General features: G+C 44.2%; 1 protein-coding gene across 1 annotated transcript; it reads left to right on the forward strand.

Moving 5' to 3' along the window:
• Positions 1–351: 351 nt before the first annotated feature.
• Positions 352–4907, forward strand: NEFM (neurofilament medium). Its single transcript, XM_032635560.1, has 3 exons — positions 352–1458; positions 2195–2319; positions 3536–4907. Exons 1-3 carry the CDS (start codon positions 379–381, stop codon positions 4905–4907), a joined length of 2577 nt encoding a protein of 858 aa, XP_032491451.1. The 5' UTR covers positions 352–378.
• Positions 4908–13428: the final 8521 nt, after the last annotated feature.

The following is a 13428-nucleotide window of genomic DNA, read 5'->3' on the forward strand; positions in this document are numbered from 1 at the left end:
AGAAAGGGCGTTGGGTGAATGCTCCCACTGGGGGTGTAAAATGCAATCCGAAGGTGAAGAGAAATGGAGAGAGGGGGCTTGGGAGGGGACAGGTGGTCTGGCACCGAAAGAAGAGCTGGGGGGGAGGGGTCGGGGCCAAGGTAGCAAAGTCCGGGGTCCGATGCGGCGCGGGCCCACGTGTAGCGGGCGCTGAATCACTGCTGGGCTGTCTTCACCACCACCCCCCATCCCCATGGCCCGGTACCCGCAGTCCCCGCCTCCTCGGCCGCCGCCTCCACTGGGCGGGGCCCTGGCCCAGGACCAGCCGCCGCGGCTATAAAGGGGCTGCGGCGAGGGCAGCAGAACGCTGTGCCAGCCACACGCCCCGAAGCCTCCAAGATGAGCTACACGCTGGACTCGCTGGGCAACCCGTCCGCCTACCGGCGGGTAACCGACACCCGCTCGAGCTTCAGCCGCGTCGGCGGCTCCCCGTCCAGCGGCTTCCGCTCGCAGTCATGGTCCCGCGGCTCTCCCAGCACCGTGTCCTCCTCCTACAAGCGCAGCGCGCTGGCCCCGCGCCTCACCTACAGCTCGGCCATGCTCAGCTCTGCCGAGAGCAGCCTCGACTTCAGCCAGTCCTCGTCCCTGCTTAACGGCGGCTCTGGGCCGGGCGGCGACTACAAGCTGTCCCGCTCCAATGAGAAGGAGCAGCTGCAGGGGCTGAACGACCGCTTCGCGGGCTACATCGAGAAAGTGCACTACCTGGAGCAGCAGAACAAGGAGATCGAGGCGGAGATCCAGGCGCTACGGCAGAAGCAGGCCTCGCACGCCCAGCTGGGCGACGCGTACGACCAGGAGATCCGCGAGCTGCGCGCCACCCTGGAGCTGGTGAACCACGAGAAGGCTCAGGTACAGCTGGACTCGGACCACCTGGAAGAGGACATCCACCGGCTCAAGGAGCGCTTCGAGGAGGAGGCACGGCTGCGCGACGACACCGAGGCGGCCATCCGCGCGCTGCGCAAAGACATCGAAGAGTCGTCGCTGGTCAAGGTGGAGCTGGACAAGAAGGTGCAGTCGCTGCAGGATGAGGTGGCCTTCCTGCGGAGCAATCACGAGGAGGAGGTGGCCGACCTGCTGGCCCAGATCCAGGCGTCACACATCACCGTGGAGCGCAAAGACTACCTGAAGACAGACATCTCGTCGGCGCTGAAGGAGATCCGCTCCCAGCTCGAATGCCACTCGGACCAGAACATGCACCAGGCCGAAGAATGGTTTAAGTGCCGCTACGCCAAGCTCACCGAGGCAGCCGAGCAGAACAAGGAGGCCATCCGTTCCGCCAAGGAAGAGATCGCCGAGTACCGGCGCCAACTGCAGTCCAAGAGCATCGAGCTCGAGTCGGTGCGCGGCACCAAGGAATCCCTGGAGCGGCAGCTCAGCGACATCGAGGAGCGGCACAACCACGACCTTAGCAGCTACCAGGTAGGAACAGCGGCTGCGCGGCCAGCCTGCGCCAGCGCCAGCGCCGCGCGCCCCCGACACTCAGGCCCGCGCCCCGCAGCGCTCTCAGCCGCGCTCCCTAGCGGCCGCTGGCCGGCGCGCGCGCGCGCGCGCGCGACGCAGACCCAAATTGGAGGCTCAAAGCGTCCTCGCCCTCCCCATCCCCTCCACACGCCTCCCCCACGCACCATCCCCCGCTCGAAGACCCCTGACCATTTTCAAAACGTGCTTCTTTTCCTTAGGAGTTCTAGTTTTGCAAGCTTGCGCGTTTAAAGTAGGAGGTATACATTCGGGTAGTTGGTAAAGCAGCAACTTTAGGATAGCTGTGCAGAAACTCATGTATTCTCAACTTTTCCAGACGTGATCGGAAGAACTCCCAAAACTGGCTTCAGCCCAAAGGGCTCAGATGGGAAGGGCCAGGTCAGCCGTGGGGTTTCCCCATGCATGTGTGTTTCCTGCTGAGACCTGTTCTAGATCCGCTGGTCCCAGTGCGTGGTGTGCCCAGGAAATGTCTACTTGTCTTATTGATTCTGTTTGTTCGTTTGTTTGTGAACTCCTTAGATTTTTATTTTAAGAGGGGACGGGGTCTGGGAGCGGTACCCGAGGTTTGCAAAGCTGGAGGGAGTCGAGGGAGGGGAGGAAGAAGGAGGAGGTAGCAAGTGGTGCGCTAAAGAAGTGGCTGTTTGGAAGGGTAAGTCTGTGGCTGTGTCTCTTTCAGGACACCATCCAGCAGTTGGAAAATGAGCTTCGGGGCACAAAGTGGGAAATGGCTCGTCATTTGAGAGAATACCAGGATCTCCTCAACGTCAAGATGGCTCTAGATATCGAGATAGCAGCATACAGGTACCGTGCTCGCGGCGGACGTGGCCGAAATGGTAGCCGCACTGTAGAGGCCGTTTAGGCAGGAACCTTCACCACTTAAGTTAAAGCAAGCAGGTTGCAGGAGTCTTAAATCAGTGCCTGGTTTTCTTCTTAATTAAAAAGTAATTAAAGAATCGCAACTTTTTATGCAGCTTTAAAAGAGTAAACAGTAGTTAAAGTGTTTGAATAAAGTGTTTAGAGGAAGAGCGCCGATTAATTTCAGTGCTTATGCCTAAACTTTTTTATTTTAGTGAAACAATTGTTTTCAAATATTTGAAACAGACTTTTAGTTTTTAATATTTCATCTAGTGCTTTCAGCTTTTCAACTGTGTAATGTCAAGGACAAACACCAGGACGTCCCATTTCTCGTTCAGTTACAGCTTACTATTGCCATCATCTGGCTGAGAATAAATATGATTGATACAATATGCATTTTTTAATTTAGATTTATGTTATAGATCTAGCTATACATCCAGAGAAAGAGAAGAGATTATAAATATATTAACTGATGTCACCTTGCTGTTGACTAAGTTCATAGGTGAAAATCCTTGACGAAATAGTTATTTTTGGGGGGGGAGGGGCTGTTTTTATTTTTGTTTTTTTACCAGTAAGATCATTCATATTACAAGAATAAATTGCACTCAGCTCAGAGCCATCTGTCTTTTCCGGGAAGCTGAATAGTTATATAAAATAGACACTTTATGATTAAAATCGCAGACCAGTTTATAACTCGATATGCACTTATTAGTACCTAGCTGTGATATATTAGCTCGAATTCTAATATATTCTAAATAGCTTTGTAAAATTTTTGAATGTTCGCTAAAAGACATTTAGTATACATCTTGAAAGTCCAAATGCTCAAGAACGTCACTTAAGGCCTTTTTGGCCTCTAGGGAGCTTCTCAGCACATTCATGTTGCACCAAATGGATTGCGGCAGAGCTGAGATTTGGTAGCTGGGTGTAGTGAGTGGACTGTTGGGCGTGGTTAGTTACTGCATTGGGTGACTGGCGGATTGTCCCTGAGCATCTGTTTCTGTCATTGAATACGACACAATATACTAGTGAAAGGATAGCCAAGTGTTACTTCAAGTGATTCTATTTATCCAAAGGTACCTACCACGTTACACATACTGGAATGAAGTTCAGAAGACCCGATGAGATTTTAATTACGTCTTGCCTTCTTTGATTCTCTCCTTAGGAAACTCCTGGAGGGTGAAGAGACCAGATTTAGCACATTTGCAGGAAGCATCACTGGGCCGCTGTATACACACCGACAACCCTCCATCACAATATCCAGTAAGATTCAGAAAACCAAGGTAGAGGCTCCCAAGCTAAAGGTCCAACACAAATTTGTCGAGGAGATCATAGAGGAAACCAAGGTGGAAGATGAGAAATCAGAAATGGAAGAAGCCCTGACGGCCATTGCAGAGGAATTGACAGTTTCCATGAAAGAAGAGGTCAAGGAAGAAGAGGCTGAAGAAAAGAAAGAGAAAAAAGAAGCCGAAGAAGAAGTTGTAGCCGCCAAAAAGTCTCCAGTGAAAGCTACTGCACCTGAACTTAAAGGAGAGGAGGAAGAGGCCAAAGAGGAAGAGGAGGAAGAGGAAGGAGCTAAATCAGACCAAGCTGAGGAAGGAGGATCTGAGAAGGAAGTTTCTAGTGAAAAAGAGGAAGGTGAGCAGGAAGAGGAAGGAGAAACAGAGGCTGAAGGTGAAGGAGAGGAAGCCGCCGAAGCTAAGGAGGAAAAGAAAATGGAGGCCAAGGGTGAAGAAGTGGCTCCCAAGGAGGAGCTCGTGGCAGAAGCCAAGGTGGAGAAGCCGGAGCAAGCCAAGTCCCCGGTGCCAAAGTCACCAGTGGAAGAGGTGAAGCCCAAAGCAGAAGCTGCAGCCGACAAAGGAGAACAGAAGGAGGAGGAAGGGAAAGTGGAGGAAGCAAAGAAGGAAGAAGCAAAGGAAGCTCCCAAGGAAGAGAAGGGAGAGAAAAAGGAGGAGAAGCCAAAGGACATGCCAGAGAAGAAGAAGGCTGAATCCCCAGTGAAGGAGGAAGTCGTGGAGGAGGTGGTCGCCAAATCAGTAAAGGTGAGCTTGGAGAAGGATGCCAAAGAGGAGGAAAAGCCACAGCAGCAGGAGAAGGAGAAAGAGAAGGAGAAGGAGAAGGAGAAAGCGGAAGAGGTGGGGAAGAAGGAGGAGGGAGCTTTGAAGGATTCCAGGAAGGAAGACATAGCCATCAACGGGGAGGTGGAAGGAAAAGACGAGGTAGAGCCGGAAGCTAAGGAGAAGGGCAGTGGGGGAGAAGAGAAGAAAGGGGTTGTCACCAATGGGCTAGACTTGAGCCCAGCAGATGAAAAGAAGGGTGGTGATAGAGGTGAGGAGAAAGCGGTGGTGGCCAAAATGGTAGAAAAAACCACCAGTGAGGGGGGAGATGGTGCTACCAAGTATATCACCAAATCTGTAACCGTCACTCAAAAGGTCGAAGAGCACGAAGAGACCTTTGAGGAGAAGTTAGTGTCTACTAAAAAGGTAGAGAAGGTCACTTCACACGCCGTAGTAAAGGAAGTCACCCAGAGTGACTAATAGACGAGTCCATCGCAAAAGGTTAAGCCATATGACAATTTCAAAATGCATGTGATTGGCAGCTTCAAAGCAGAACGGGTTCTCCCATGGGGGCTCCAGACATTGTATTTTACTTTGTGCAATATGAGGGACCTGCATGCAAGCTCAGGGGGCTCCCTCCCCAGTGTTTGGGCGATTCGGATGCATGACATTGTATGTACCTGGGGAAGTGGCCAATTTCCTAAGCTGTTGGAAGGGGGGTGCTTGGGGGGATGTCTTGAGGTATATTATGCAAAGAACCAACTGAGCCAAAAATAATAAATGAAACACAGAACTCTCTTAGCCTTAAGAAAGCTATATATGAATAATTATGTTTACCTCACTGGTGCATTTAAAAAGGACTTTTGTTCATGGGAGAACCTCGTTGACATGCAGTTTGCAACTTTTCATTGATTGATGTTAAGCGTCACAGCAGTAGTTGCTCAATAAAGGTCATATTGGAAACATAGTCAGTTGCTTGGTGTCATGTCATTTCAAAGTGAATTCTCCACCACTTGACCCTTTCTTTCCCCAGAGCAGATTATTTGGGGGATTATAAGCAACTTGCATTTCTTATCACTATTTCCCTGAGAGCGGTTACTGGGAAAACATAATTGACAAAAACATTTTCAGGTGTCAAAATCTTTACTTAGCCCAACCTTCATCCCAAAATTTTTAAATTATATTTTTTTTTTTTTTTTTTTTTTTTTTTTTTTTTTTTTTTTTTTTTTTTTATGCGTTACGCGGGCCTCTCACTGTCGTGGCCTCTCCCGTTGCGGAGGACAGGCTCCGGACGCGCAGGCTCAGCGGCCATGGCTCACGGGCCCAGCCGCTCCGCGGCATGTGGGATCCTCCCAGACCGGGGCACGAACCCGTGTCCCCTGCATCGGCAGGCGGACTCTCAACCACTGCGCCACCAGGGAAGCCCTAAATTATATTTTTGAAATAAAAATAAAAGCATCTGGGCTTCCCTGGTGGCACAGTGCTTGAGAGTCCGCCTGCCGATGCAGGGGACGCGGGTTCGTGCCCCGGTCCGGGAAGATCCCACATGCCGCGGAGCGACTAGGCCCGTGAGCCACGGCTGCTGAGCCTGCGCGTCCGGAGCCTGTGCTCCACAACGGGAGAGGCCACAACAGTGAGAGGCCCGCGTACCTCAAAAAAAAAAAAAAAAAAAAAGGCATCTGATAAAAAGGTAACATTGGGCGGGGGGGCATGGAAGTCTTCAACCTCCAGGTGTTTAGATCCCAAACTGGAACTCAGAGAACCTCAAGGTGAGAGGGGGCAATAAAGGAGCCTTAACTTGCTCCTATGGGGTTGGGACACAAAGGACCTCATGGCATTTCTATCAATGTGTCCAGAAGAAGCAGGACTGGAACCTCTAACAGTCTTAACAAGAAACCTCCAGCCTCAGATGCATGGTTCTGGTACACACACACACACACACACACACACACACACCACAGCACACATGCACACAGGCTTATCTGCTGCACTGAGTCTTGATTTGGTCGATGGAGGTTTAGACTTTCAGTGTTCTACTAATTGGGGGAAATAATTTAAAAATAAAATATTCTACTTAGAAAAAGAAAAACAGGATTCTGTGATATAAGCAGTAAGTGTTTTTAGATTTTTTTTTTAAAGGCCTGGGAAAAAGTTTTTTTAATTTTTTAAATTTTTAAATTTTTTTTAAAATTTAAAATTAAAAAAAAATTTTTAAAGGCCTGATCTTGACCAAGGAAATAATACAATGCCCTTTTCAAAATGTATCTGTTCTAAATCTTTAAAACCACTAATAGTATATTTGTTCCAAATATACTATTTCTTTTATCAATAAGGATCATCCCAATAATACAATCTTGGATGCTCTTTTTAATGAATTTTCAAGATATTCCAATTTTAATCCCTAAATATGCCCAGGAAGTTTGTTGCTAACGTCAATAACTGTAATGATGTTTCCCTATCATTAGCCCTTTGCCAATCCTCACAGTTTTTGCTAGATCAGCATATCATTTATACAAACTCTTGGTTACATTTTTTTCTTTAAAACAACCATGTTTTATGTTAATACAATGATTTTTCTAAAGCAATAATATCCATAACATCCAAAGTGAAACAAAAATTTTAAATATAATCAGCAAAAACTTACTCTAGTTATGTAGGATTTAAAAATCTGAAAAGAGCATATTGGAAAGATACAGCATAAATTCTAGGATGGAGGGGTCAGCCAAAGAGGCACTGGTGGGAGAGACAGTCCCAGGAACAAAGAAAACAGAAATCCTCGTGCAGTCACAGGGCTGACTGAATTTGAAACTTTGTATCACTTCATCGAAGTTCAGAAAAAGAGCATACATTTGCCTCACTCTGTAGCCCTCAGAGGAAGAAGCACTTTGATTGACAGTCCCACCAAGACTGATACCACTGATACAGCAGCATTTCCCCAAAGAAAAGTCTGGGAGCTATTGCCTGAAGTAGGAATAGAGGCTGGATCTATAGGATAGGCTACTTGAATTTTAAAATACCTACTAAATATATAGCCATTACTATAAAAATACTCACCTGTCTACACCTAAAACTCATTATCAGTGCTGGCTCCTGAGTGTAGAAACCCCTTCTTGTAACATACAGTGTCTAAAAATGACAGGATCAATCAGCAACCATCCCGACCCCCAAAGGCCAGCACTAGAGACTTATCCCTTCAGCTCCTAATTTTATTTTCAATCATCTCATTTTCTTTCCTGGGAAGGAAAGAATTTAGTAATATTTCTAAATACTCCAAAAGACAGACCATTGTTTTGCCCTCTGTAAAAATAATAGAACAGCATGCCTTTGATAAGCCAAGCAGACATTTGTAAATATCAAATTGCTTGATTGGTTCATAAACTTAAGAAATATTTACTGTGAACTATGGCTTGGGTATACAAGGATCTTCTCTTCCAGAATTCACTGATTCTATTGTCAATGCCAATTATTGCACTACTATTTAAAGAGAGAGCAATTTGCAGTTCATGTTTCCAAATATGTTGACAGGGAGAGACTAGGCACAAACCTCCAAGTGTTTAGGAAATTAGAATACCTTTTCTCTGCCTACAGTCAGCCCCTGGCTGCCGTGACGTTAAGCCATTGAAAAATAGTATTTCTACTTTTCCAGTAAATTGTCTTCAAGATACTATTTTGTTTCAAATCTTGTAAGAAGTACTAAAGCTAATTAGTTCTCACTCTTCAAACATAAGGAAACTGAGTCATAGAATTTTTTTAACTTTCTCTAGGTCACACAGCTAGTAGATAAAACCCACATAGTCCAGATCCAGAGCACATATTCTTAACCCCCTGCACTACATTGCCCCTTAAATCCATCCATCACTGGCCACCTCAATTTATAAGGAGGTTCTGCTGCATTCACTTTTTTTCTTTCCAGATTGAAAGAAAGAAAATAGATCTATGCCATGCATCTTTCATTTAATATGCTTACAAATCTCCTCACGAAAAAAAAAAATGATGCAATGGCAGTTTGCATCATGAGAAGAATAAAACATCCAGATATAACATAAGTGGTGGTTCCTTCTACCACGACAGCTTGCAGTGTACAAAAATGTGGCAACCACTTTCCCGTGGTAACTTTAATATTCAATGGAAAAGGAAAGTGTTATTTCTAGCACCGCCTTCTATTGCCAGTCAGTGCAGAGACAGTATTCAAACATTGGGATATTCATTTCCACAACAAATAGGTTGGTCGTTCCAGTTTGGAGCAAGTTATTTTTTCTTGGTGGTTTATGTAATTTGTCCAAAGGAAAAGAGGAGCTATTTTTAAGTGAATTATTTTACCGAGTCTACACAACATTCTTCTACCTCCAGGGCTCCTCTGCCCTTAGAAGTGTAAAGCTTTGGCAAAAGCACTGAATCTGAGTTCAAATCCCAGGTCTATAGACAGTAAAATTGTGTTGTTGGTTCATTATATGTAGCTTCTGCTACAGACTGAAGTTTGTGTCCCTTAACTTTGTATGTTAAATCTTAATGCCCAATGTGATGTTATTTGGATGTGGGGCCTTTATGAGATGATTAGATCATGAGAGTGAGGCCCTCATGAATGAGATTAGTGCCCTTGTAAAAGAGACCCCAGAGAGCTCCCTTGCCCCTTCCACCACATAGGAACATTGAGAAGACAGCCATCTATGAACCAGGATGCAGGCTTTCACCAGACAGAGAATCATGGTACATTGATCTTGGACTTCCCAGCCTCCAGAGCTGTGAGAAATAAATTTCTGTTGTCTGTAAGCCACCAGTCTATGACATTTTGTTACAGCAGCCCAAATTGACTAAGACAGCTTCCACTTCCTTATCTATAAAATACAGGTGCTAACATATTCTTCAAAAGGCTGCTAAGGTCATTAAATGAGATAACATCTGTGGAAAGTGCCTAGCACTGTAACATGTATGTAGTAGCTGATCAAAATCATTTGTTGAATGAATTGAAAAAGGTACAGAATTTACTTAATTTGAAGACATTAGTTAGAACATCAGTTTCCTTATACATTATTTCAATACAGAATGCATTGCGATGAGTTTACAAAAATAAGTATATAATATAAATAGATATGTATACATATCTATAATATGTGTATACATTGTACCATACTCTGTAATGTATTCATTGTTCATATAGAGAACTTGGGTGGACAATAATTGCATTTTGCACTGCAGTAAGCTATTGAAATTACTTAGACGTCCAATAATCCACCTACATAATCATGGGGCTTAAAATTTTCTTAATGCAAATTATTTAAAACAATATTGAGAATAGGAGAGAGAAGCAGTTTTGCACTAGGCCTAGGAAGACAACTTTCTTTTTTTTTTTTGGCTGCACATCATGTGGGATCTTAGTTCCCCAACCAGGGATCAAACCCACACCCCCTGCACTGGAATTGTGGAGACTTAACCACTGGACCACCAGGGAAGTCCCTAGGAAGACAACGTTACATCCCCAAATCCATATTGATTGTGCTCAACACCATCATGCAAGGCTCTCAGAGTTGTCTTCAATTTCTTATCTAAGGTAGTTTGAACACCATCACATCATACCTTCAATAAGTTATTGAGGACTTCCCTGGTGGCACAGTGGTTAAGAATCCGCCTGCCGATGCAGGGGACACAGGTTTGAGCCCTAGTCCAGGAAGATCCCACATGCCGCGGAGCAACTAAGCCCGTGTGCCACAAGTACTGAGCCCTCATGCCACAACTACTGAAGCCTGCGCCCCTAGAGCCCGTGCTCTGCAACAAGAGAAGCCACCGCAGTGAGAAGCCCGCGCACCACAACAAAGAGTAGCCCCCGCTTGCCGCAACTAGAGAAAGCCCGCATGCAGCGACAAAGACCCAACACAGCCAAAAATAAATAAATTAATTAATTTTTTTAAAAAAGTTACTGAGTCATTTCTGTAGGTCTGGTTAGCTTTCTTGTCTTAGGAGAAAGCATAGTTTTCAAAAATTAACAGGTGACTTGATCAAAAGCCCTTTCTGGGGGGCTTAGGGGTAGGGTAATTGTTCTAAAGACCTAAATAGGAAGTTAGACAACTTACACAGGTCTCCATGCCTATAGCCTGGTTTGGGGGTGTGTTGTGGGGAGATTGGGGGGGGGCGAGTGGACAAGAGCACAGAATTAGGGTCCAAGAACTTGAGTGACAATATTATCTCCAGAAGGCAGACACAGGAGATTCCTGATTCTAAATTAAGATCATAGGATCACAAGTCAAAGGCCAAATGCAAATATCCTAGGTGCTATCTTTTGGCATTCTCACATTCATAAGAGAGCAGGCCATGACAGCTAAAAGAAATGAAATTAGCCTCTTAGTCTAGTTGTTTCTCATCTCGTAAAGGAATTTTAGTGAGAAGAGTGAAATACCACTTCACATTAGGGCTTCTAAATATTCGTTGTTTTTTTTTGTTGGCCACGCAACTTGTGGGATCTTAGTTCCCCCGACCAGGACTGAACCCAGGCCACAGCAGTGAAAGCCCCAGAGTCCTCACCAATGGACCACCAGGGAACTCCCTGAATATTCCTAATTTTAATTATTTATAATCACGGCCAGAAAACCACAGATAGGTTGGAAACAGAGTAGTATACCAGGAAGAGGTTTCTCTGCCCTTAGACTTGGGAAGCTTGGACCTCAGTGTAAGTCACAATACCCCATGCACCTCCCATTTTAACATGGAAAACTCGAGAATGGTTTGAATCCTAAGACAATGCTTTTAAATATTTCTCAATTTAGACATCCAAAATTTACCTGTAACCAGAAAGAATATTTCAGCTAAATGAAACTTTGCACTTGAAATATCATGTGTTAATAATTAGAAGAATAAAAACTTACAAGTTAGTAAGTTACATCCGTGTAAATATGTGAATATTCAAAAGAAAAAGAGGCAGCAGCCCTCCCTTTTCTCCAGATTTCATTCTGATCAAGGCTGCCTAGTTTTTTCTGGACTGGCTTTCTGAATGGCCTAAATAAAACTACAAATGTAAGATGGTATAACAATGTCTGGCAAATATTAGGTGCCTAGTGAATGATTAGTTCTCCTTGCCATTATTATTATTATTAAATAATAATTATAAATAAATATCTTAAAATGTATTAATTTAAATGCAGTGTATATCAAATGATCGTGTCTATAAGAGATACACACAAAATTCAATCTATAGCAAAACTTCAAGAGGTACAAGTGTTAGATACACTTAAACTTTACTTAATATTTGTTACTTAGAATCATAGAATCTTGAAGGTTGCATTAGCTTCTGAGATTGAACTCCCCTTTTTCATGCCTGAAAAGTAGTTGCCTATCCTAGAACTGAACATCTGCAGTGACAGGAAAGTTACTTTGTTTTGACGCATCTATCAGGAAACTTTGACTGTTGGCAAAGCCTTCTTTTCACTGTTCCAATATCTGACCCCCTACAATTTTACCCACTGGTGCAAATTCTGAGAAGTTTTAGGAATCACTATTCCTTTTTCCCCAGCATAGACATTTAGAGAGGTGAAAGCCCGTGTCCGAATCCAAATAGCTCATCACAGTAATAACAACTGTTGAGTTTATTACGTATCAGGCCCTTTGCCTATAATAAATCATTGAATCCTTACAACAAACATATATGCAAGAATTATTTTTATTGCCATTTCTTGCAGAAGTTTGGGCATAAAGATTAGAACTCAGGCCTTTCTCTTATCAGACCCACGTCGTTTCCACTTCATACTTTTATAGAAAAGATAGCAAATACTATATATTCTGTACTTACTTATCCCTGGAATAAGCCTTCTACCTATGAGGACTCGCCTGCCCAAAGCAGTCCCTGTTATCGATTGTTCCTACATCACATTCGTCATCACTTCCCTTGGGTTATAATCTGGGTTCCATTAGTCTGTGCCTGATTACATAACTTTATTTTGTGGAATCATATTCACTAAATAAAATATGTTAATATTTTATTGATGCGTGAGGCACTTCATCTATTTTTCCATTTCTCAGACTTTTAAGGAGGCAATGAACAAACAAAATGAATGTTTCTTCTATGAGTTAGTCACCTACAGCATAGAACTGGCTCTGCAGGGTACAGCAACGTGTATCGGCCTATCATCTTTGACCAACAATTTGTTCCTCAGTGATAGCAACAAGGAAAATATTTCAATTGGATTAAAGTGATTAAATACCAAGTGAAATTATTCCTATGCATCAGCAGTTAGTTTTGTACATTTTAAATAAAGCATGCCTTGAACATAACATGTTAGAAATTTGAACAGATTTGGACATATCACTTCCACATCCCACCCAGTATAATGTTATTATCATAGCTTGAGATGAAATTTCCTTTGCTGGGCATTATTGCCCAGCTTAATAATCACCATGCCCCTGTGAAAGCAGTTAACCATGTCCACCCCCTGAGTTCGTTCCCTTGGCCTGTTAGAATGAACGTTATAACTAGAAGCAAATCATGTGTCCGTGACAGTTGGAGAGCTGATGCCCATCTTTATTCTTTATCAGCCACCCATGAAAGAGCCACCAGTGTTTCTAAAGTTATCACTTTCTCATTAGGAATTAGCAAGCTGCTTCGGCTCATGTTCTTAGTGAGGGATTTGTTTACAGTTCTCAGGAAGAAACGTGGCTCTTAATATCCTCATTAAGAGAGGCAACATACAAGGCCCACGGAGGAAAAGGGAAAGAGCTTCCAAAGTATCTATCTTCTCCTCCAATTTAGTAGAAAAAAGTAAACTCTTAATAGGAAAAGGAGGAAGACTTGTCAAAAATGAGAATAGTTGATAACATTAAAAACTTGTACCTTGCCCACATTAACGTTCAAAATACCATGTGTTATCAGAAAAGGAAAAAGATGATACATAATTCACTGCCAAGGTAACACGCCATCCCGTGCCGGACTTGGCATGCCGTTGTGCGGTACATTTCACGAATCGGAGAGGAATACATCCCACTGGCACAGTATCCCTGCCCCTTTTGCTGCCACTTT

The sequence above is a fragment of the Phocoena sinus genome, chromosome 6 (assembly GCF_008692025.1).
Source record: "Phocoena sinus isolate mPhoSin1 chromosome 6, mPhoSin1.pri, whole genome shotgun sequence".
Taxonomy (NCBI): Eukaryota; Metazoa; Chordata; class Mammalia; order Artiodactyla; family Phocoenidae; genus Phocoena; species Phocoena sinus.